Genomic DNA, 22,333 nt, shown 5'->3' on the forward strand with positions numbered 1-22,333 from the left:
ATGGGGTGGCCGGTTCTGGGTCCATGACCTATCATGCAGACTGTCCAAGAAAGATTGCAGTTTCTTCAAATCGCGGAAGTCCCTGGATTTGCCGTACATACTGATTCAAATGCCCGCCGGCTCAAAAACACTAAACTGTATGTCCCACTTGCGCAGTTGCGGTCTAACGGACCTAAACCCCCTTCGCTTCTCCTTCGTCTCCCTGGAAAAGACAGACAAGACTTGGATTTTGTGCCCTGCCGCCGAGATTCGGCTTGGTCTGGGAGTGAACTTCCATGAAGAACAGCCGACTGGTGAGTTTCCAGGAGGCCATGGCGTGCAGCATGGAGGTCCCAAGTGAGAGAGTGGGCGTTAATCCCCAGCATGCTTCCGGTCAGCGAAGTACACCAACAGACAGACAGAGAGTAGACAAAAAGTCGGTGCTCTGAGGAGGACTGCGTAAAGAGGCAGGGGAGGGAGGGCACCATTCCCCCCTGCGTGCAATGTGAGGACCACAGGTATCACTCAGATGGTCCAGAGAATTGGTGAAGGTGCACTTGCCAACTCCCGGTGTGGAGCAAGATCAAAGGGGGGGAGGCACAGGGGTGGCAAAGAAGACAGGAAAGCGAGGAGACAGACAATGAGACGGGGAAAGCGCTCTCCGCAGGCCAGGTCTTTGCCCACTCGTGCCCCCCTGATCACTGCTGGATGGGGCAAGGAGTCCAATGCTACAGCTTCCCTCTCAAAGGTGGTCCACAGTTGGCCACTCCCAGCATCTGACCCGTACTGTCATAAAGGCGTCCCTCTCACCGCAGGCCCCCTGCGCCCAAAGACTCCTGGGGGAGGAGTGCAGTGAGAAGAAGGCCCCAGTGCAGCCGGATCGATAGTCAGTCCTGAGACCCTGGGGGACGATGAGTCCTTCCACCAGAAAAATCATGCTACAGGCAGGCCCCAGCATTTTGGAGGCCAGTCGGGTGAGGACATGTTCATCCGGCTGTACTCCTCGCCTAGAGGAGGCATCTAGGCTGTGGGGGAGGCAAAGGGGCTCGGTATGCCCAAGGCTTCCCCAGCCCGTTCAATCAATCGCATTGAGCGCTATGGCTTCTGAAATCACAGCGCACTAGTACAATCCCCCAGGGTCTCTGAGTTGTACAGGGCCATGCAGATCTGCTTTGAGATCGCCTGAGTCTAGGAATCACAGCACACTAGTACAGTCCCCCAGGATCTCTGAGTTATGCAGGACCATGCAGATCTTCCTTAGTCTAAGAGCACTGCCTGCTGCCATGTCCGCTGGGCCTGCCAGCTCAGTGGAGCTTGCTCTTCAGACAGCCATCGCTGTCTCTGGCTGGACTACTCTCCTTTATTTTTACTTTTAAAGATGCCTATAATATCACCCCATTCTCTTTTAAAGGACTAAGTTAAGGGTTTGACCTATGCTGATAACATTGCAATTTTTGCAAGTGAAATCCTTCATGCTGCTCTTCCAGCAATTAAATCCTGGGCTGCAGAATATGGCCAGAGTTCAGCCAACAAATGTAACTGACTAAGCACAAATCACTTTTCCTATTAAGGGGAGGGAAGTTAATCAAAATGATGATTCTTACTGTGTGTTGGTGATTTTTACGTGCTTAGACCTGAACTATTCCACTATCCTTTTTAAAAATGATAAAACTAACTTATTTACACATCTTTCAGTTGACAATCTGGACAACCGAAACATGCCTGGAGAAAATGACCTATAACAACTTCACAAGGTGCACTGAATCTTCTCGAATTCAAATAATTTTATTGGATCCCATTAGGAAGTCTGATTCCACCAGCATTAAGCATTGAAAATAACAGAACTTAAACTTATTTTACAAAACTACTTCTAGGTTCCTTGGGTACATTTAGCTTCCTCTTTTTCAAATAAATCCGGTTGAAAGTTTTGCTTACTCTAGTTAACATTCTGGTGTGAAATATGTAAAGTGTAAGGATTTCCAGTAATTACCTTTGCCTGGCCAATTTCGGACTATCCATTTCCTTTTTCATTATTATGGGGAAGGCCTATTTTCTTTCTATCAAATAAAGTGTTACTGTGGTTGATCCAAATTGGTTGTTCGCTTTCAGGAATTACAATTGTGATTATAATGAAACTAATCATTGGTTTAAATACCTGCCATTGGAAAAGCTTGCTTCCGGTTACAATATATGGGTCAATTCCATATGGAGGACAATCCTGTAGTACTAGACCTTTATAGACTATCTTAGTCAAAGTAACTAAAACTGATTTTGGAAATGTAATAATCAGTTATTCACTACGTTTAGACTGCTTTAAAATAGCTGATTATTAATGTCTATTCACTATACAGATTTACAATATAATGAAGCCATTCTAACTTTTCATTAAAGTGAGAAATGTATACCCTGTTAACACATCACTTGTATGCTAACTTTTGGCTGCCTTCACTTTCAGCTGATGAAATCAACAAGCACTCTGGAAGGGGCAGTCGCTACAGGCTTGATTATATTTGATAACGGTAGGCTGCATTCACAGTAAAGTATATATATTTTTTATGTGTTTTCAATGGCTTAGCCTAGGTGTTTAGTCAATAGTATGTACTGTTTACCTAGAAAGGAAGTTGTCCCAATGAGGTCTTACTATATTGAGTGCTACAACATCATCTCCAGTTTGTAACTAATCAGCAAAGCATTTCCACTTCTTTGGCTGTTATACAATATAAGCAACAACTTGTTTATAGTACTAGCTTTTATTTTAATATTAACCAAAAACATTGTTCTAATAATATTTCATATAGTATATCTATATATAATTTACATCCTTACCATTAGTCTCATCATAGGTTTCATACAATCTTTCCTTAACAGTGTATTCTGCTTAACAATTATTTTAGACAATTAAGTATTATTCTTACAATCGTTCCTCAACATTGTCTTCCAAGTAACAGTCTAACATTGTAGGCCAGTGAAAAGTTATTTCTTACTACATTGGTTAAAGGCTCAAAGGGAACATTTGCACAAAATCTGCAATTTTACACTTTACATTGTATATGTTGACGTAACCCCATTACTTCACATATGTTACATTTGCCAAATCGTATTTTTATATTTTCGCATCTGTTGCAGCCTGAAAATTAAGTTTCATTAAACTGGACAGTTGTTAATTGGTTGCAAATTCTTGTGTTATAAATAATCGCTCCTGGTTCTGCTCAGAAGCAAAGATTCACATTGAACTCTTACAAATCAAAGGTGACAGAGTAGTCGTAATAGTGTTCATGCCACACGACAAACAATAGAACGTTTTAATCCGGGCAGAAAACATGACTGCAGTCTACTGTATTAGAAAACACTGTGAAACTGAGCCCCCATTGCTGTCAGAAGAGGATCAGGAACTGTGGCACTGGTTGATCGGTCACATCATCAACCTGTGCCTTAAGAGCATGTGTGTGGATACACAAAGCCGACATTATGTCAGGTGCCATAAGTGGGATATGGATTCCTGGTAGCCACAGCTCATCCTCTAGAGTTGCTATTCACTTCTCTGGTAAGTGGAAAATGCCAGCTCTTGAACAGGTGGTAGAGGTTACGAATGTATGTGTTGTTGGGAGTCTACTTTAGATTCCGTTGTATGGAAATTTTGCATTTGATGCTGCTTAATATTTACAAAATTGAGAGAGTATTGAGGAATAAGGGTGGCCTTAGCCTGGCCCAGACCGTTCTGGTTCACAGACATCAGAGTAGTCCGTGGAACACCAATGCTGTTTAAACTGCCATCTCATGACCAAGAATTACTGACATGTACTTCGTCATAATCCATCACTTAACATCTTATTAGCTCCAGACATAGGTCTTGGTTTTTTGAATTTTCATGAAAAATTTGTAACTTCTACAGGCAATATGATTGTAGAGCGCTATTAAGACCTATGTCTTATAAGTGGAAAAGGTTTTGCATATGGTTATGACCTATCTCAGATCCATTACTGATGCAGCCACAAAAAATCTTGCCAGTCTTAATGAGACTCGCCAGAGCTGCACTGAAGTACTCCGCTTTGAAATTTAATTTGGTGACTGCATTGAGGAAACTCCTCTCTCCTCTGTCTGACTTTAATCACCCTTGTCAGCTCAAAAGTTCGCGAGACACTGAAAACAACTTGGGCACTCGCCCTACACGACAGTCACGTGGACTAAATATTTAATTTACCGTCTTAATTTCTATGCAGGTAAGTACTTAATCAATAATAACTCAATCGGAAAGAAAGAAACCGAGTCCGTGGTGTTAGAGTTCTTAGGGGTTTTATTCCTTAAAAAGGAATCGTTCCGGAACTGGATATCAGGTTCCTGCAACCACAAAGGGTCCAGGAAGGGATAGAGCAATATTTTATTGACAATACATAGCTTATATACTTAATTTACACCATAGAAACCAATATAGGAGGCGTAACAGCTGAGAGAAGACAAGATAACAGCATCCACGTGTTACTAGTACGTAATCAGAAGGCGTGGACTAGGCGTGAACTAGAGGTGTGCGCTAGAAACGTCACAGGTAGGTGTCACATGGGGGTGGCACTAAACAGAAATGTTGCAATGTCAGCAGAAATCAGAGGCTTGGATGCGCGCGCAGCTGCATGACATGTGATTGACGTGAAACTGGAGGGTGCAGGGGGCTTGACATTTACACTGACGGAAAGAGACAGAAGTCTGGCATGTCAGTTCAGCTTGTACTTCTATCATATCTGATATCTGATGTTTGGGAACCATATTATCTGAACGGAAAAGGTCTCTGGGGCAGAAGCTATTCTATACTGACTGTGAGTGCGTGTATAAGCGCCTAAGTGTCTGCATGAGAAGCGTGGGGGCATGGGCCTTCCATGGGAGCATGGTAACAGAGGCTATGAATTACTTGCACGGAGACAGGCCGGCCCTTTGGCTCTGCAGCTGGGGGATGTTTACTTAAACTAGTAGGCAGGAATGTATTTTCGAGGAGTGGAACAGATAATTTGAAGGTTGTAGTCAGTCTTGGCAGGCAGCAGGCTGAGCTAAGCGCGGTGGGCCGCGCTGGAAGTAAGTCAGAGTTCACGGGTACAGAGACAGCCTGGGCTGAGGCTTTCAGAGTCAGAAGCCAGAAAAAGGCTCGATGACAGAAATTCAGGGCCTACTTTGCCAGAGCTGAAAAACGTGTAAAGTGCACTACAAAAAGACGTTGGCATAGCATACTTAGGAACGGACTATTCAACCCATTCAGGGTGGGTCTGAAAGAGGACATGTTAACGTTGGACGCAAATGTATTTGCGTCTTCATAGCTGGCACAGGAGGGAAGTTACATGCACTTTAAGCTGGTACATGGAGACGGTGGGGTACACGCTAGGGAACACAACTTGACCATAAAATTTATATTTCCTCATTCCCTCCTTGTTCCCTACGGACCCTTCATGATATATCGATCCTCATGAATCGATCAGTTTGTTCTTGTAACATCATTTGCTCTTCTTTCTTTCTTTCACGTCTTGAAAGAAAACTGGAATGTTCAATGCATGATGTGGCGCACAGTCCACAAATCGCTGGCCCACACTGCAAGCACAGGCAGCAACTGAATACTAGGACTAGGCCAATGCCTAGGAAGGATAGGATCTTCCATCCCCAAGCGGTTAACGTTGTCCAGAACCAACCGGACCAAGTCCAGGTGCCTGGATTCTGATGTATCAGATTGGCAATTTTATGAAGACGTGTAATAGCTTTGTATACTGATGGCGCGTTTTCTGGAATGAAAACACAGCAACTTGACCCGATGACCTTACAGGCTCCACCTCTATCTGCCAAGATGACGTCAATAACAAGACGATTCTGAAGGACAACAACCCGCATGGCGGACTGCTCTTCGGTTAGGTTACCTAGGGCGGAGGCAGTTTCATTCACTACTGCTTCAAGTGTTCTAGTTAATCTGCGTATTAGTTTACTATTTTGGACGGGGCCTAAAAAGAAAAAGAATCCTTTATTAAAATCGGTGTATTGTTCCCATGCCGTTTCTGTGTAGTCGACAAGCGGGAGATCTCTTCTGAGTCTATTCTTTACTAGATTTGTATTTCTGTGATAATCAGGAGGAGCTAGAAAAACAGGTGGCAGAAGGAATGCAATATAACAGGTACCATCCCAATCTGGAGGTAAGCGTATGTATGCGGTATGACCACAAACAAAATAGGAATGACGGATAGCTTTAAAGGACGATTTACCATGATCACTGAATTCGACCACAGTAGTACATTTACTATGACCTAAGTGTACTGAACCTTTCTTCCTGACACATAATTCACCAGTGACTGGTAATACTGACATAGCGGGCCGAACTGGTGCAGCTTCGGATTCAACAGTAAGAATCATAAGGTTAATTGTGTAATTACTTAATCCATATACTTCATTTTCTAGATCAGTTCCTATTCTAGTGGGGAGTCCCTCCTTATCAGGGTAACAGACGTCGAGCAGGACTAAGTTCAAGTTTCCCCAAACCCAGCTCCCGTCGAAAACAGCAATATCAGGATCTAAGGAATTAATTATTTTAAACCATGCACCACAGGAGCCGTTGTGAGTGAACGGGTACGGAAAGAGGGGCAGAGCTCCCTTGTAATTCTGGTAGGGAGGGAGTCGCCCACATATCCAGCAATTTGTAGCATTATTAGTCTGATGGGAGTGATGTAGCATACTAATGAATGTGTTGTTGCGCAGCGCAAGTCTGTAAGAAAGTTCATGTGGAGGTAACTCGCTAAAAGAATGTTCAGCAGAAACATTGTAAGCAGATTGTTCACGCTTGAAAATAGGGCAATAGATAGGAAGTAGTATACTTGCAACAATAATCAGAAGACTTAGAAAAAACATGATTAACAATGTCACTATACAGTGACTACGCAGTGATTTGCAATATGTACGTTTCTTGAATTGTCTCTCTCTCTCTCTCTATCTCGATCTAGGGGATACATGTCAGAAACTATTTAACCGATTCACGTAGGGGAGGACTTAAACAATTAAACTGTCTGACTTGCTAGATCGGAGCTTTAATCGATACTCCTCTTGGGGAGTTTTCTCTCGTTCGGAAACTTTAAAATCACTAGGCTCGATACAGTCTTTGGAAGGGGTGGACGAGCCTGGGTCTGGTTTCAGTTCATTGCATAGTTTGATATGGCTCGTGTGGATCCACCCCTTTCTGCCCTCCACTTTCACTGCTGTCCTCGTAGTAAGGACGACGGTCTTCGGCGCTTTCCAGCGGGGCTCCAGCGGACTTTTCCTGTCAAAGTTCCTAATTAAAACCAGGTCGCCAGGACGGACATCATGCGGCTTTACATCAGTGTTGTCAGGGAAGGCTGCGGCAACCTGTGAACGACATGATTGGAGTGCAGACATCAAGGAGGCAAGGTAATCTGTCAACATATTGCAATCAACATCAGTAATTTTCTTAGGAATGGGCGTCCCCCACATATTCGGTGGTCTACCAAAGACCACTTCGTACGGGGATAGTCCTCATCTCGAGTGGGCAACCATTCTCATATAGAACAGTGCCACTGGCAGGGCGACTATCCAGTCGACCCCTTTCTCTTGACATATTTTACCAAGGCGGGTCTTTAATGTCTGGTTATGCCTCTCTACAAGGCCTGCGGCTTCGGGATGTCGGACACAATGGAATTTCCACTGATATCCTAGCAACAAGGAAACTTCTTTCATTAATTCGGATGAGAATGTCTGTCCGTTATCTGAGTACACGACACGAGGCAAGCCGTACCGTGGGAAGAATTCACGAACCAGCTGCCTGGCAGTGGTCGGAGCAGTGTAATCTGGGACTGGATATGCTTCGGTCCAACGGGAAAGTGCACACACAATTACGAGGACATATTTGAATCCTCGACAACGGTTCATCTGGATATAATCCATCTGGAGGACTTCAAAAGGGTGATCGGGAGGATGAAATCCACCTTGCTCTACAGGGACGCTTTTACCTGGATTGAACTGACAACAGATCATGCAAGTACGCACTTTCTGTTTTGCTGATGCTCGTAAGTGTTTATTGCTCCAAAGATTTTGTAAACTGTCTAACATCGCTTTCTCTCCTAGATGTGCTGGACTATGTGCTGTATTGATCATGACTTGAACCATAGAATCAGGGAGAAACCATGTAGATTTTCCCTTCGTCATCCAACCTTGATCCGTCTGGATCCCTCCTAGTTCAGTCCATTTCTTTATTTCATCTGGGGTAGCATGTGTCTGAATATCGATTACATCTAGTGTGGGATCCCTGACTGTCATACAATTTGTCGGTACTATTGTCTTTGTCACGTCAGTTGTCTGGTTGTGAGTCAATGCTGTATGTTTTGCTGTCTGGTCTGCCAGGTCGTTACCCTGGGAAACAGAGTCTGTAACTTTAGTATGTGCTTTACACTTCATGACGGATATGCCTGAAGGCAGATGTATTGCTTCTAACAGTGCTTGAATGAGGGGACCGTGTTGGATTTTGGCACCATGAGAGGTCAAAAAACCTCGTTCTTGCCATAACATTCCGAAGTCGTGTACAACTCCGAACGCATAACGGGAATCAGTGTATATGTTGACATTTCTGTTCTTGGCTAGTATACAGGCTCGGGTCAGAGCAATAAGCTCTGCCGCTTGAGCGGACAGTGTGTCAATACGATGTGTTTCTTTTACTTCGGTTTCAGTGGTCACTGCATACGCGGCCACTAATTCTCCTGTACTTGTTCTCATACATGAACCATCCACATAAAGTGTCAGGTCTGGATTTGTCAGTGGAACATCTGTTAAGTCTCGTCGGGGCTTTGTTACTGCATTAATGATCTCTATACAATCATGCGGGGCTGGATCTGTCATAATTGAAGGTAACAGTGTTGCGGGGTTCAGAATGCTGCAGCGTCTGATTTCTATGTGTGGCTGGAATAGCGTTAATTCGTAACCTGTCAGTCGTGCTATAGTCAAGTGCTGAGTCTGGGTTCTGTTTAAAAGAACCTCTACAGCATGTGGAACTTGTACTGTTAACTGATGGCCTAAAACAATTGAATCGCTCTGTCTGATTGCTAGTGCTGTTGCTGCTACTGACTTTAAGCACGCAGGGAGTGCCTGGGCTACTGAATCCAATGTACTTGAAAAATAAGCGCAAGGCTTATGTGAACCTGCTTGGTCTTGAGTGAGGACAGACAATGCTGTGCCATCACGTTCTGTAACAAAAAGTGTAAACGGTTTACTGTAACATGGTGTCGCTAAAACTGGTGCTCGACATAATGCTTTCTTTAATTCCTCAAAGGCTTGTGTGTGTTCCTGAGTCCAAGGGAGGACAGTCGAAATCGCTGCCTCCTGTGTCGTTAACTGGATGAGTGGTTTAGCTAGAAATGCATATTGAGGAATCCATTGTCTGCAGTACGAGGTGAGGCCTATAAAGGCCCGCACTTCCTTTTGTGTCTGGGGTTGTGGCATATTTACAATTAACTGAATGCGATCGGGAGTGAGCTGTCTCCCCACTTTGGACAGCAAGTGACCCAAGTACACAACTTGCTGAACACAGAATTGTAGCTTCGAAGGAGACACCTTGTGTCCCTTGTCGGCCAGGAAATGTAAAACTGTCAGTGATGCTTGTTCACATTCGGGCTCACTTCGTGCGGTGATCAGCAGATCATCGACGTATTGCAGTAAAGCGGTGTTAACTGGCATTTGAATACAATCTAGTTGTCTTTTCAGTGCTTGACTATAGATGCTGGGGCTTTCTGTGAATCCTTGAGGTGCGCGGGAAAATTTGAAACTTCGTCCATTTAAACTGAATCCGAAGAGATATTGGCTCTCTGGATCAATAGGTACACTAAAGAAAGCGTTCTTGAGGTCAATTACAGTGAAGAACGTTGCTTCAGAATCAATAGCAGTCAATAGGGAAGAGATATCAGGGACCACAGGGTACTGTGGTACAATGCATTTATTCAGCTCTCGCAGATCAATCACCAGCCGATATACTGGCGGTGCATTGGGATCAGTACGTTTAAGAATTGGAATGATGGGTGAATTACAGATATTGGAGTCGGTCTCTACGACCACTCCTTGGGCAATGAGCTCTTCAATGATTTCCAGTAAAGCCACTACAGCATCGGGTGGTAACTTGTATTGTCTGATTCGCGGTAAAACAACTCCTGTCTTGAGTGTAACACGGTATGGTGTGATATGCATACAACCTACATCAGTTGGGCCTTTTGCCCACAAGTGATCTGGTACATTTTTCAATCTGACATCAAACTCTCGTAATACATAATGACCCTTGAAATCCCGCAGAAAGAGTCTAACTCCCTCCGGGGAACAGCATATTATGGCTCCTAGAGCCTTCAATGTTTTTATTCCTAACAGATTTTCTGGACATGATTTCGTAAGTAACAAGTCTGTAACTCGTGATAATGGACCCACAGCCCGGGGGACTGGTTCTGATACTTCATTTACAATGGGCTGTCCTGAAAAACCAAGGGAAACATTCTGTGAGCCTGAGAGGGGTGCCCCTGGGACTTCGTCATGGCTTATTGTGGTGCGGCTTGCCCCTGTGTCAATTAAAAACTTTCTGTCTTTTCCCAATACTTGACTGTGTACATAAGGACCTTCTTGATCTACAGGAATTTCAATAAGAGGCAAACCCAACTCCCTCTCTAGGCTGTTTCATGCGTATCGTTGGTAATCGGGGTAAGCAGCTTGGGCATACTGGTACATCTGTTGGGAAACTTGTTGAGTCGCGGCAATGGGCTGTGGCTGTGATACCGCTACTGTCTGTGCTGTATGAGATGAAGCATGCATAGGCTGCGTGTTCTGCATGGGCTGTACGTTCTGTGAGGTCTGTTGCTGGGCCTGATCTTGTCTTGGTGGATGCGGTCTCTCTTTAGTTTTACCTGTTGATATGTTATGTTTCAGAACTGGACATTCATGTACGTAGTGACCTGGCTGCTTGCAATAGTTGCATGTCCCTTTAACGGGAGCTGCGGCGTGACCTGTCTGGGTCGTACCCTTTCTGTGGCCGTCGGTTGGGACCGACTGGGCTACTAGCATTTTCATTTTCGTGTCTTTCATACGTTTCTGTTCCTGGTCCTGTTCTTCTCTAATTCTGTTCTGATGGTATTGTAACATTTGTAACATCTGTGATGGCGTATTTGCTTGCCATGTACTCTCAACCTTGTATACACGGTTTTTAACTGCTAACAGGGAATTCTCAACTAACTTTGATACAAAAAGATGCGGGTACGACTCGCTACTTGGTTTAAGACCACTATTAATAATAAAACATTTCTCGAATCTTGAATAGAAGTCACTAGTATCTTCGTCGGGTTTCTGTTTACATGCTGAGATTGCATCCCAGTCTTCCTTTCTTGTTGTCAGTAATCTTGGCAGAACCTGTACTATCAAACCTGGTAATGCTTTAGTTTTCTCCCCAAGGCCTACCCCTGGGACACGTTTGTTCTCTTCGTCTTCTATTTCTGCCCATACAATCTTTTTCTCTCCCACCTCCCATTCTTTTTCCTTTAGTTTCTCGTAGATGCCCGTGGGCAGCAGTACCTTTAACATTTTCATGATATCTTCATATGTGTAATCCCCCATTAGTAACATGTCTTTAAGCTCTCTGTGAAAACCTGCGGGGTCTTTATCATGGCACGGGACTAGTTTCTTCATTTCTAACAGTTCTAACTTGGTCAGAGGCGTGTGTACATACACACGTTTCAAGGTATGATCCTCACCCATAACTGGGTGCACTTCTCGTAAGGGGTTCTGACTTTCAATGCCATTCAGACGTTCCATATGATACATTTTTCTTTCTGGGGGCGGAGCGGGAACATATTCGGAGCTTATAAAAGTGTTATATCTATGTCGTTGTTCTAGAATTATTTGTATTAACTTGGTACTTAGACCTCTCCATCTATCCATGAGTAGTGCTTCTAATGTTTCGTGTAAGGGACCTGGATCAGAATGTTGGTTTCTGTATTTCGTGAGGAGGTGCTGAATCATGTATACACCTGCTAATTTCTGCTCGTCTGGGGAAAGGTTCAGGAATGTCTGCGCTACGGTGTCATCATTGTATATATCCGGATTGTCAGTCCATAATATGGCTGACCGGGCTAGTTCTTGTTCATCCATAGAATTGAGTACATGGTACCCCATTCGTTCTCGGAGCCTTTTATCAGTCTCCTGGAACTGATGTTCAGGAGAATTCGGGTTTGTTAAGGCAGAGAGAAAAACCCTCTTGCTTTCTGGACGAATGCCTTTCCTAAGGTAAGTTCCCTTACCTACATACGCTATAGTATCTGTAGTCTTTTCTGGTTCTTCAGGTTCTTCTTCCCCCTCGGAGGAAGCCTTTTCTTTCTCTTCTTTGTGTATGTCTATCACTGCTTTTCTTATTTTCTTGTACATACTGGCTATGCAAGTCCCCTTATCGTGTTTTCCTTCAGATATATTTTGACCCCACCTGTTGAGTGCATCTAATTCACCCTGATCTGTCTCAGGCCTGTCTCGTTCTCTTATTAGGCAATTTATGAAAAAACGTAGTGTCTGTGCTTGAATGTCAACTTTCTGATGCTCCATGGCATCCTTAATACTGTCAGGGTCTTTCCCAGTCTGAACAAACTGATATATTCTATCTAGGCGCTCCTTCATTCCTGCAAATAACAGCAGGAAATCAGTAGCAGTTCGTAACCGTAGTGATGCCATCATCATTCTATCGTCTTTGCCGGGTACTGGATCATATCTGCAAACTGTAAGGTTTTCTTTGAGTATGTCGAGGCGGGGTGATTTGAACGTGAAAGGACTCTGCATATCCTTAAGGTTTAATCTGTGTGTTAATGGCGGGGTCCGAAAACCCCCGGTCGCACCTCCTGAGGCGGAAGCTTGGACATTATCTCTCTGTGGAGTCTGTATCTGAACTTGAATTTGTCTTTTAGTAGGGTCAGGTAGACGTGGTTTCGGTAGATCAATTTTAGGTGCGGGAAGTGGTGGAGGTGGAGGAATGGTCGGTCGAACGGGGAAACCTGGTTGCAGTTGTGGCAGAATTTGGTCTGGAGGCGGGTTGACACCCCCGTCCCCGTCAGTAGGCGGGGCGCGAACAGGCAGATTGGTGTAAGCGGGTGCTACATCCTCTAGATAGGAATTCAGGAATATGTCTTTAGTGGTCCTATGAGTTACTTTAGTTGGAACCAATGGTGGCGGCAGATTTTTCGGTATTTCTGAAATGGCCTCAGGCGAACCCTCGGCCGCGAGATACATACCGTTTACGAGATTGTTTCGTGCACGGTCTACTTGTTCTGATTTTACTCGGATCCCTTCAGTAACTAATTCGTTTTCTTGGGCTTTATCTGATTCTTTAAGTCTGTCTTCTCTACGTAGTTCTTTTTCAGCACGCTTATGTGATTCCTTACGCCAAAACTCTATGGCGTCTTTCTGAGATTGTCTGGCTTTCTTTTTCCATAATGCTTCCTCTACCTTCATGATGCACTCGGCATCCCATGTTCCGGTAACAGGCCATCTGTGCCTTTCGTCTAGATGTTTAGTATAATCGGCCCATAAATCTAGATATAATATGGCATCTATGCCATGCTTATGGTACATAAAATTTCCAGGAGTGTCCCTAGGGGGGATAGGAATTTCTTCCTCTAGTATCCCTTTCCTAGTTCCTATCTGCTTTAACTTGTTGAAAAACGGCATCTTGTTTACTTAGTACTGAATGCTCAATCCTTGCTACTTAATACTGAATACAGCTAGTTATACAAGAACACAATAATGCACATTAAAAACAGTCACACTCATACCACGACATTAATCACATGAAAAGACATTTGAGACATATATGACTACCCCCTATACCAGATGTACTGCTAAACAGCACAGATACACTGCTAAGAACAGTGCAAAAACTTGAAATAACGGATGTACTGCTAAACAGTACAGATACACTGTCTAAAAACAGTGCAGACCGGACTTGTGTACCCAAACCCGTCTAGATACGTCCCAGCAATGGTACTCACCGGGAAGCACGGAAACAAAAGGCCTCGGAAAACTCGACTGGACAGGGCTCGACTCGACTCGACACGTGGATACTTCGGAAAACTTCGGAAAAACTGGTGGGCCTCTTGACACCTCGGACCTTGCTTCTTTCGGCTAGGCTCTGGTCGGGATCCTCCGCACTCCTCACCGCCTCGTCTGGGTGCTGATCGCAGTCTTCGTCACCTCCGTGGGCCAGAGGGAGATACAGGAAATCCTGCCGGTACGCGTAGTTTCCTTCTAACTGATGGCAGGGGACAGAGCTTGCAACGCACCAACCGGCGCGTGGGGTGGGGGAGGGGTACCTGTTCGGGCGCCAAAATGTCGTAAATATTTAATTTACCGTCTTAATTTCTATGCAGGTAAGTACTTAATCAATAATAACTCAATCGGAAAGAAAGAAACAGAGTCCGTGGTGTTAGAGTTCTTAGGGGTTTTATTCCTTAAAAAGGAATCGTTCCGGAACTGGATATCAGGTTCCTGCAACCACAAAGGGTCCAGGAAGGGATAGAGCAATATTTTATTGACAATACATAGCTTATATACTTAATTTACACCATAGAAACCAATATAGGAGGCGTAACAGCTGAGAGAAGACAAGATAACAGCATCCACGTGTTACTAGTACGTAATCAGAAGGCGTGGACTAGGCCTGAACTAGAGGTGTGCGCTAGAAACGTCACAGGTAGGTGTCACATGGGGGTGGCACTAAACAGAAATGTTGCAATGTCAGCAGAAATCAGAGGCTTGGATGCGCGCGCAGCTGCATGACGTGTGATTGACGTGAAACTGGAGGGTGCAGGGGGCTTGACATTTACACTGACGGAAAGAGACAGAAGTCTGGCATGTCAGTTCAGCTTGTACTTCTATCATATCTGATATCTGATGTTTGGGAACCATATTATCTGAACGGAAAAGGTCTCTGGGGCAGAAGCTATTTTATACTGACTGTGAGTGCGTGTATAAGCGCCTAAGTGTCTGCATGAGAAGCGTGGGGGCATGGGCCTTCCATGGGAGCATGGTAACAGAGGCTATGAATTACTTGCACGGAGACAGGCCGGCCCTTTGGCTCTGCAGCTGGGGGATGTTTACTTAAACTAGTAGGCAGGAATGTATTTTCGAGGAGTGGAACAGATAATTTGAAGGTTGTAGTCAGTCTTGGCAGGCAGCAGGCTGAGCTAAGCGCGGTGGGCCGCGCTGGAAGTAAGTCAGAGTTCACGGGTACAGAGACAGCCTGGGCTGAGGCTTTCAGAGTCAGAAGCCAGAAAAAGGCTCGATGGCAGAAATTCAGGGCCTACTTTGCCAGAGCTGAAAAACGTGTAAAGTGCACTACAAAAAGACGTTGGCATAGCATACTTAGGAACGGACTATTCAACCCATTCAGGGTGGGTCTGAAAGAGGACATGTTAACGTTGGACGCAAATGTATTTGCGTCTTCATAGCTGGCACAGGAGGGAAGTTACATGCACTTTAAGCTGGTACATGGAGACGGTGGGGTACACGCTAGGGAACACAACTTGACCATAACATTTATATTTCCTCACTATGACTGCATTGTTTTCTGGACCGTTTATCTGACGTTTGCAAATCAGTGACCTGGGCATCTACCCATGCCTTCAGGAAGTATTACTGGCTCAACACCCAATTATGATTGAACGCTGCAGTGGGGCAGGAGATTATTTGTAATTCGTTTCATGAAGATGAGCATCTTCTCTCTGCCTACTTTTATATACAAAGTGTATAATGCTTTCATATTCTTAATGCAAGCATGTACATTTGTGAAGCAGCCAAAGCTGGATAAGATGTATGCTACGTATGAATAATTCGTTTCCCATTCTTTTATATATTCATAGACCATAACACTCTCTCCTTCGCTTGTATGAGGGTCCAGTCTGGATTTTCATTGTTAAAAAAATCTTATCTGCTGAAGCCTCTGCTGGAAGTGGAGCTCAAAGCTTCTTGATTTCACTGACCAGCAAGCTTGTGAATCCGATACTGCAGAACTGTAGCTACAGGTAGCATCTGTACAGTGTCTTGCACACTTAACCTCAGAATTTGCATTTGTACCTATTTTGTGTGTGTGTGTGTACAATGAGGTATTTATTATCCCTCGAGCAGTCTACGTTGATTTTAAAATGTTTATCTGATCGAGATAGAGTTGTTAAGCATATGTGCGGTCATTTGATTTCAGTATGGTAGTCTTTCTTCATCTTTGAATGCAGTTGAAAGTAGTCTGGTTTCTGTGCACTTTAAATATGTAATCAGTCACATGGTGTTGTGACACTTTAAATATACCATCAGTACGTAGCGCAATCATGTGTTCAAAGCCACAGGAACTGTCCGAACGCATCATGGGCAGCACGCTGTTATATCAATAAAGAACTAATTATTCCTGCACTGCAATTTATGTAGTCTGTGCCTGTTTTGTACGAGGTACGCACTAAGGAACTGTTCTGATATATATATATTTTAATTAAGTATGGAAACATTTCCTGAATTAATAATTAAGTATTAAATTAATTGATATATGTTAAAGTTGTCTGGGCTGGTAGCTTCTGGATTGTTTTCAGGGCTGAAAATTCTGAGATACCGTAGCTGATAGACCATTTTGGCCTCTCCCATAATACAGTATCGAAAGAAAACCATAGTCGAATCATCAAACATTCAACGCTACGTGCTTTCCTATTTCAAATTCAAATATACAGTCAAATTTCTACAAGTGAACACCTAGTTTGCTTTTCCTCCCTCAAATTTGAACACATTACTTTAACTTCCAAATGTATCATGTTAGAGGTTAATACTTGCATAAGAGATCCTTAACTTAATAAACTGTCATTGCTGAGATTTTGAAGCATAATGTGTGAATAGACTAAGGTACAGAACCTCTCATAGAACTAGCATGTGTTCCTCAGTTTCTAGTATTATAATTTAATCTAGCCCTCAGTTCAGCTTTTGAAAAAGTATCCATGTTCCCTCAATCACTGGAAGTTGGCTTAATCCGAATTCCTTTTAATCCCTTTTGCTGTCATGCCACCTCAGCTTTCTTTCTGGTGCATGCCTTAAAATTAATGCATCAATACGTAAGTTACTAAGTAAACATCCTTCCTTAGGTTACTTTTTTGTAAGTTTCTGGGTGAGAGCTTGTTGGAACAAGGGACATTTGTTATGCTGGTTTCTGATGGCTACACCTTCCTGCAGATTCCTCACCCTAAGAAAATACTTCCAGGTTTCTGACTGGTTTAGAAAATCTTTGCTTCTGCAGTAGCTCTCCTGTGCCGCCAGTTGGTGCCGCGTGGCTTCAGCTATGAGTCCTCCTGTTGGTCATGATCACATGGCATTCTATAGCCAAATTGCCTGCTGATGTCTGTTCCGGGTTTTTGTGCCTCATTGACACTGTCCAGAGCTTTACTGATGAAAATTCATCATTTTGTCCTTCGATGTCCTCTAAAGGCTTCAGAGCTCACCACTATCACATATGCCACAAGCTGTCTGTTGGATCCCCTCAACATCCACATGTAATGACTTGGCTCTGAACATGACTCCGCAGCATGCGAGTCATGTTCCCTGATCCACCCGAATACCATTAGGCTGCAGACTGCCCAAGTTGTTTTAGACCAAGGTCTGCAGATTATCCTTGCATGAAGGTAAGCCTCCTGGAAGAGAATGATCTATTGAGAGGTCTTTCTTGGAGAAACAATACAATTTCAGGAATGGAGTCACAATGACGTTCCGACACCCTACTAATGTTGGAGCTCATTTCCAAGCTGTCCCTGTGATGACTGCTGACCTTGCCTATGTCGAGGCCTTCTGTCTGGCCTTGTTGGATATTTTTTAGGACAGCTCCTGTACTTACAGGCCATTCCCCAATATCATACCCTCATCTGTGGCTTGGTGACTCAGGGAACCTCCAACAACAGTGCATCAAGACTTCACTCCTCCTCAGACTTCAACTTTTGCACCTAGCAAGACATCGTAGTGCAATCCCTAACGGCCTGTCACTGTCATAATGCTGCCACCAGAGCCAAGAATAACACCACAATCCGTGTACTATAGGTGCCACCCTCAGAGTTGACTGGAATAACCTAGGGTCCTGAAATTTGCTAACATGGAAGAATTATTCTTATCTGATTCCGAGGCGATAACTAGGCCTGCTAGTAAATGATGGCTATGATTTTTGTGGCTGACAGTCTGCGTCCTCCTCCTTTCTCTGTTACTGGCCATTATCTTGACTTACAAAATGCTAGTAGTTGAAATAACTTTCAAGAAGGCAACTTCTTTAACCTACTGGTCTTGCAAAAGACAGTAAGTCACTCTTTTACAACTGTGATGTGTAAAGTTGGTGTGTAAAGTTGTTAGCTATAGAACTAACTTTGCCCTCTCAGGAGCTAAAGTTGAACTTCTTGATGGAAATTGTGCATTGCGTTTCTTCAGTTGCAGAGCTGTTGCTTCCATTTAACTAGACACTACTTGAAGCTGTTTTTGAGTGCCTGAGAACCTAACCTTCTGGTCCATCTGTCTGGCGTCTCTTCCTTCTGCTAGGGGATGCTCGCGGGCATATTCTTGAGGCATAGATCCTTGTTTTGCTTAACAACGGGCCATGGAGGTTGCGCCTCCAGAAGAAAGGGGCACATGCTTTTAATTAATTTATTTCCTGGTCCTCAAGAGGGATGGAGGAATGAGACTCATCCTTGATCTCTGACTTCTGAATTTGCTTTTTTAACAAGACAGGTGCAAGATACCCTCTCTGCACTTTGAGCCAAGTCTGCTGGTATTGAGTACGGAGTATTGACCGCATCCCTGGATCTCCGGGACGCCTGCTTTTATCTTCCACTTCTCCCCAATCAAAGGGGTTGCCTGAGGATCGGGCTGGGTTGTGGGGGAGGTCAACCGTTTAGGAGTCCACGAGTTTCCATGCTTAAAAAACATTTTGGTGAAGTCCTCCACACCGGTTGGAAAATGCCTTTGCCACACAGCGACTCTTCTGCATGGTTTAGGCTTTACAATCAATGCCCAAGTCCACAAAGAGTGGTTCTGGCCAATGCCCCACATGAAGAACTTTTCTCCTCATAGGACAATGGCTCTAATTGAGGTGATTCCAAGGTTTGTAACTTAAATGAGTCTTCTGCCCCACACAGCTTTCTTCTGCTCAGCCTCATGCACTGTGTTGGTGCCACATTCTAGTTGGCAGTTAAGGACCCTTCAGCAATGAGACTGAAGTGCTCCAACACTCTAGGTAGGCTCTCTGTTCAGGTGCAGAGCTTCCAGTTGGTCCACCTAGATCTGCACCGGTTGATGTGCCTCTAACGTAGAGGTAGGACCACAATCTCAGGTTACCTTAGTCACAGATGACTCCTCGTGGTGCTGCGGTGCGGTAAACAGCCATTTCTACGATTTTTTTACTTCGCAATACCATTACAACGCATGCATTACCACACATGCGTTGTACATCGCAAAGTCATTACTATGCATTTTTTTAGAACGCATGCTCATTTACCACACATGCCTTTACAACGAATTTTGTTGTAAAGGTATGTATAGTAAATGACCATGCGGTCTAAAGAAATGTAGATGACCCACGTCGTTGTAAGGAAAGAGGCTGTTCTGTTTCCTCATAACGACGTGCACCGCCCCTCTGAGATGACTTGAAGCAGGAACCAACAGGAGAGAGAGGTAAGGGGGATTAGGCATGGGGTGGTTGTTACTTTTTTAATGTTTAGGGTTGTCGGGGGTCGTGCTGGGGGTAGTGTTTTAGGGTAGTGTAGTGGCTTTTGTGTAGTGTAGGGGGTCTTGCTGGGGGTAGTGCATTAGGGTTTCGGGTAGTGTAGTGGTGTTTGTGTAGAGGGTCGTGCTGGGGGTAGTGTTTTAGGGTTTAGGGTAGGGCGCTGGTGTTTGTGTAAGGCAGGGGGTCGTGCTGGGGTAGTGCTTTAGGGTTTAGGGTAGTGTCGGGGGGGGGGTCAATCAGGGTAGTGTGTGAGTGTTGGGACCGGACTGGTGGTCGGGGATCATGCTGGGGGTAGTGTTTTAGGGGTTAGGATAGTGTAGTGGTGTTTGTGTGGTGTAGGGGCTCGTCCTGGGGGTAGTGTTTTAGGGTAGTGAAGGGGGGTCGTACTGGGTAGTGTTTGAGTGTAGGGACAGGACTGGGGGTCGGGCTGGGGATAGTGTTTTAGGGTTTAGTGTAGTGGTGTTTGTGTAGTGTAGGGGGTCGTGCTGGGGGTAGTGTTTTAGGGTAGTGTAGTGGTGTTTGTGTACGGGGTCCTGCTGGGGGTAGTATTTAGGGTTTAGGATAGTGGTGTTTGTGTAGGGTAGGGTTTAGGGTAGTGTCTGGGGGGTTCTGCAGGGTAGTGCTTGAGTGTAGGGACCGGACTGGGGGTCGGGGTGGTCGTGCTGGGGGTAGTGTTTTAGGGTTTAGGATAGTGTAGGGGTGCACGTGTAGTGTAGGGGGTTGTGCTGAGGGTAGTGTTTTAGGGTATAGTTGTGGTGTATGAAGTGTAGGGTAGTGTATTACGGTTTAGGGTAGTGTAGGGGGGTCGTGCTGGGTAGTGTAAATGTGGTGAGGGGACTTTCACTTACCGTAGAAACTTTTACCGCAACTATACCTTTACCAAGCATGTTTTTGCATTGTAGTGGCATGCGTGGTAAAGGCATAGTCTGGGTAAAAGTTTGCGTTGTAATGGTATATCGTTATAATTGACAACACGTACTAATACCCGTGTTGTAATGGTACTCGTTGTAACAAGTGCTATTCCTACGGTGCCCATCAGGAAGCAATAACTGGGCAGACTTTGATCACTGTTGGAGCAGAATCTCCCGATATATGTGCTTGAGCTTTGAGTGATCCATGTTGCCATAAAGGTATTTCTCCCTTCCATAGATTGAGTGGTTTCAGGTCCTTTTGCCTGATTGCTGAAGTTGTAGACTTAATTGTGGTTACTAGAAAACCCACTAGGAGATCCATGTATACAGATCACTGAAATGGGTGTGTAAAGTGATGTGAGTCAGTATTTTTGTACTCTTGGAATCTCGCCTTTTCGGCATTCTGCTTTTCATTCTTTCCATTATATATGAGTTGAGCAATAGCTACAGTTGAGGGCTACCAAGATAGCCTGTCTGTTCTATTTTGTTCCCTGATCAGACATCCTTGTCCAAGTTGCCTTTAAACTTGCTTTCTGAAAGGTTTGCTTTACCTTCTTCCTCCAATCCGTTCCTTGTTCCTCAATGGGCTGTTGATCTTGAGTTTACTTTTTAATAGCATCTATTTTCGATCCAATACACAGTTGTCCTGGTTAACTTCTTACCTTGAAGAATTTGTTATTGGAAGAGTTACCTTTAGCGCATAGGGCTGGTGAATATCAGTCACTCTGAGTTTGTTGAAGTTTGCAGCTTTTTACCTGGACATGTTGGACCTCCATTCCTGCCTAGACTTCTTGCTCACAATGGTATCTGCCTTTCATGTGGCCGAGTCTACCTCCCTTCCATCCTTCTTCCCTCCTCCTAATTCACACAATGAGGACTGACAATTGTATTGATGGAACCCCATTCATGTTGTCTCCTGTCATGTCAACTGCAGTCAACAGGACAGAGTGGATGACTTGATCTTGGCTTAACCGAAAAAGGCAAGGCAGTGACCAAACATACCATATGATGTTCAATCATCCTATGTATCAAGATTTCATACTCTTTGGAAAGAAAGTCCCTGAAAAGGGCAATCATATCCACCTCACTGGAGCACTACCTGCTTCCATGGCTCTCACAAGAGATGTTCTGAGCAGACATCTGCCAGGCAGACCGGGGCATTGCTATCAGTAGTACAGCAGTTGCAGAGGCACTCCGGGCTCTAGTGTGGGGATATTCATAAAAGGGTTTTAGATTAAGGGAAATTACTGGGCGCTCTGTTGGCTGTGGACGCATAGGGTGCCAGAGGATAAAGGGTTATCGTGTGGTGCAATTGGGTGAGGGGATGAGCCCTATAACCCCCAGAATGTGTGATGGGAAACCAACACACTGTAAAATTGCAACGAGGTACCCACTGCAGAAAACAAAATAAGTAGAGCAAACGTGTTTCACTGTAGACACGTGTGAACTTCAATACAAAGCTGACAGAAATAACCACAATGTCTTTGTTTTATTGAAAAGTTTAGGTCTTCATTTAATTCCTTCGACAAGCCAGCCGACACATGTTTCGTCTCAATGGAAAATTAATTCCGCGACTCCTCAGGGCTGGGAAAGATACAAGGGACAATGATGGAATATAAGACACTATGCATATACATTTTGTTCAATATGACCTCTTCCAGGTGGTGCAACCTAAACCAAAAACAAC

The 22,333-nt window shown here is 44.4% G+C and overlaps 1 protein-coding gene across 1 annotated transcript in view; it reads left to right on the forward strand.

The window, feature by feature from the left end:
- The window catches only part of SMARCAD1 (SNF2 related chromatin remodeling ATPase with DExD box 1), an 833,806-nt gene that overhangs the window by 242,988 nt on the left and 568,485 nt on the right, over positions 1–22,333 (forward strand). The window contains exon 5 of the mRNA XM_086961941.1: positions 2,435–2,498. Coding sequence (XP_086818067.1) covers positions 2,435–2,498 — 64 coding nt within the window. The remainder of the gene's footprint in view (positions 1–2,434; positions 2,499–22,333) is intronic.

This window comes from Lissotriton vulgaris, chromosome 3_1 (assembly GCF_964263255.1).
Source record: "Lissotriton vulgaris chromosome 3_1, aLisVul1.2, whole genome shotgun sequence".
NCBI classification, from domain to species: domain Eukaryota; kingdom Metazoa; phylum Chordata; class Amphibia; order Caudata; family Salamandridae; genus Lissotriton; species Lissotriton vulgaris.